This window comes from Gekko japonicus, unplaced genomic scaffold, assembly GCF_001447785.1.
Source record: "Gekko japonicus isolate JY-2015 unplaced genomic scaffold, Gekko_japonicus_V1.1 scaffold2, whole genome shotgun sequence".
In the NCBI taxonomy this organism is placed as follows: domain Eukaryota; kingdom Metazoa; phylum Chordata; class Lepidosauria; order Squamata; family Gekkonidae; genus Gekko; species Gekko japonicus.
Window position 1 is genome coordinate 104,754 of NW_015175358.1, and position 2,271 is coordinate 107,024.

The window sequence follows — 2,271 nt, forward strand, 5'->3', positions numbered from 1 at the left end:
CGTCGTGTAAAAAACAAAGACGAAGTTCAGAGCGGCAAATTATACTCAAACCTGCCATTAAAAAAACAAATCTATATACATGCCAAGCAAGCTTTTGCTATAAAATAACTGGAAGCTAGGCCAGGAACTGGGCCCGACAGCCCAGGCTATTTGGATCTCACCAGATCTCAGGATCGAAGCAGCGTCGGCCCTGGTCGGTATTTGGACGGGAGACTTGCCAAGGAATACTTGTGTCAGGAGACAGAGGCAGGCAAGGGCAAACCACCTCTGTTCATCTCTTGCCTTGGAAAACCAACACGGTCACTGAATCACTCGTGACCGGATGGGATTTTACCCACACGGGTAAAGCTGGAAGGCGCAGGCCGGCCCGGGCTCATCAGATCTCAGGAGCTAAGCAGGGTCAGCCCCCATTAGTACTCGGATGGGAGACGAGCAAGGAATTCTGGGGTTGCTACGCAGAGGCAGGCAAGGGCCAGCCACCTCTAAATGGCTCTTTCCTTGACCTGGATGAGCCAGGATAGTCGGATCTCATCAGATCTCAGGAGCTAAGCAGGACAGCCCTGGTTAGTCCTTGGATGGGAGACCGGCAAGGAAGTCCGGGGTTGCTACACCGAGGCAGGCCATGGCCAGCCACCTCGGTTCATCTCTCATCTTGGACACCCGACAGGGTCGCCTAAGTCAGCTGGGATTTGACAGTACTTTCCACCATCACAAAGCCGGTTCCTCATCGAAGGAAACCCAGAGAGATAAAGGGTCCTTCCAGGAGGCCTTGGGCTCTGCCTGCTTTGTGACACCTGTAAGCCACTAGCCCACGGGTGTCAAACATGTGGCCCAGGGGCCAGATCAGGCCCTCAGGGGGCTTCTATCAGGCCCGCAGTGGAACTGGTTGTCTTCTGCTTCTTCTTCCAGTTCTGCTGCTGCTGCGCCATCGTAGGTTTGCAGCTTACAGATGCACACCTGAACATCATACTCAAGATTGCAACAGCACAGGCATTTTGATGCAATCATTCAGAGCAAGAGGGGTCAGTTATCAGACACTGTTAAATAAACAAAATATTGCAAGAGTGCTGTTTTAAGCGAGGTTTTATTTTAAGTAAAAAAAAAACCTTTGTGTTTGTGTCTTTTATGAAGTTCATACCTCCGCTCCCTGGCATTACATTTTATGACACACGTGGCCCGGCCCAACAAGGTCTCATTTATGTCAGATCTGGCCCCTGTAACAAATCAGTTCGACACCCCTGCGCTAGCCATTTCTCACTTCCACAGTACATCCCTCTACGACCGTGGGGGTAGAATTACACCAGCAGCAAGCAGATCTTTGTCTTAAACAGCCAGGCTACGGCCTGACAACAAGTGTGCTTGACGCAAGGCAAAGATCTGCAGTAGTCTTCGATGCTTTCTACACACAAACGTGACCCTTGTGAGTTCCAGTGAAGAGGCTGGCCTTTGCTTCCCCTGAAGGTAACCCCACCAGAAGCAAAACGACGGGTGCATTTCCACCGGATGCATTAAATCTATCTGTCCCCGGCCTGAAGCCCTTACCGGCGAGAAAAACAAGAGCTGCCACGGAGGACACGCAGCACAAGCGTCGATTGGTCTTCCGCGGCTTCACCGGCTGGGTGTGAACGTGGTCGATGACTCCGTTTTCGCCGCCTTCCTCGTCTTCGGCGGAGAGCTTCATCTCCACGTGGCTGCTGTCTCCGTCCGGCTGCCGGGCCAGACTGAACCGGGTGTACGAGAGGGGCTCCCCTCCAAACTGGGAAGAAAGGATTCAGCCAGCTAAATTAATGCTGCTGCTTGCACAGATGATACAAGGGGCCGGCGGAGCAGACTCCAGCCAAAGGCAGGAATCCTTTCAGGAACAAAGCAGCCCTGTTAGCATTCCGTCAAGGCATTTAGCGGAACTTTGAGTGACCTCCACAAAGCTCACAACCTTCAGCCACAGCCCGCCTTCCTGCCCCCCACCCCCATGTCAAAGAACCCAAGAAACATGTGAAGGTTGTGACGTCTTATACAAGTCCTTTCAAAAGCTCTTGTTTACTCCTAACCTTCGATAGGGGGCAAAGACAATGCTTCAGTCCACAGATCAGATGACAGAGGGAATGACCAATTGTTTGGGCTTGGGAATTTTAATCGCCAGCTAGAAGAAGAAGAGACTGGATTTATACCCTGCCCTTCACTCGGAGTCTCTGAGCGGCTTACAAACTCCTTTCCCTGCCCCTCCCCACAACAGACACCCTGTGAGGCAGGTGGGGCCGAGAGAGCTCTGAC

At 52.3% G+C, this 2,271-nt stretch overlaps 1 protein-coding gene across 2 annotated transcripts in view; it reads right to left on the minus strand.

Moving 5' to 3' along the window:
- TFRC (transferrin receptor) overlaps nt 1-2,271 on the minus strand; it is a 43,522-nt gene that overhangs the window by 31,433 nt on the left and 9,818 nt on the right. For both annotated transcript variants that reach the window (XM_015425282.1, XM_015425281.1), the window contains exon 3: nt 1,543-1,756. In XM_015425282.1, the coding sequence (XP_015280768.1) occupies nt 1,543-1,756 (214 nt within the window). The remainder of the gene's footprint in view (nt 1-1,542; nt 1,757-2,271) is intronic.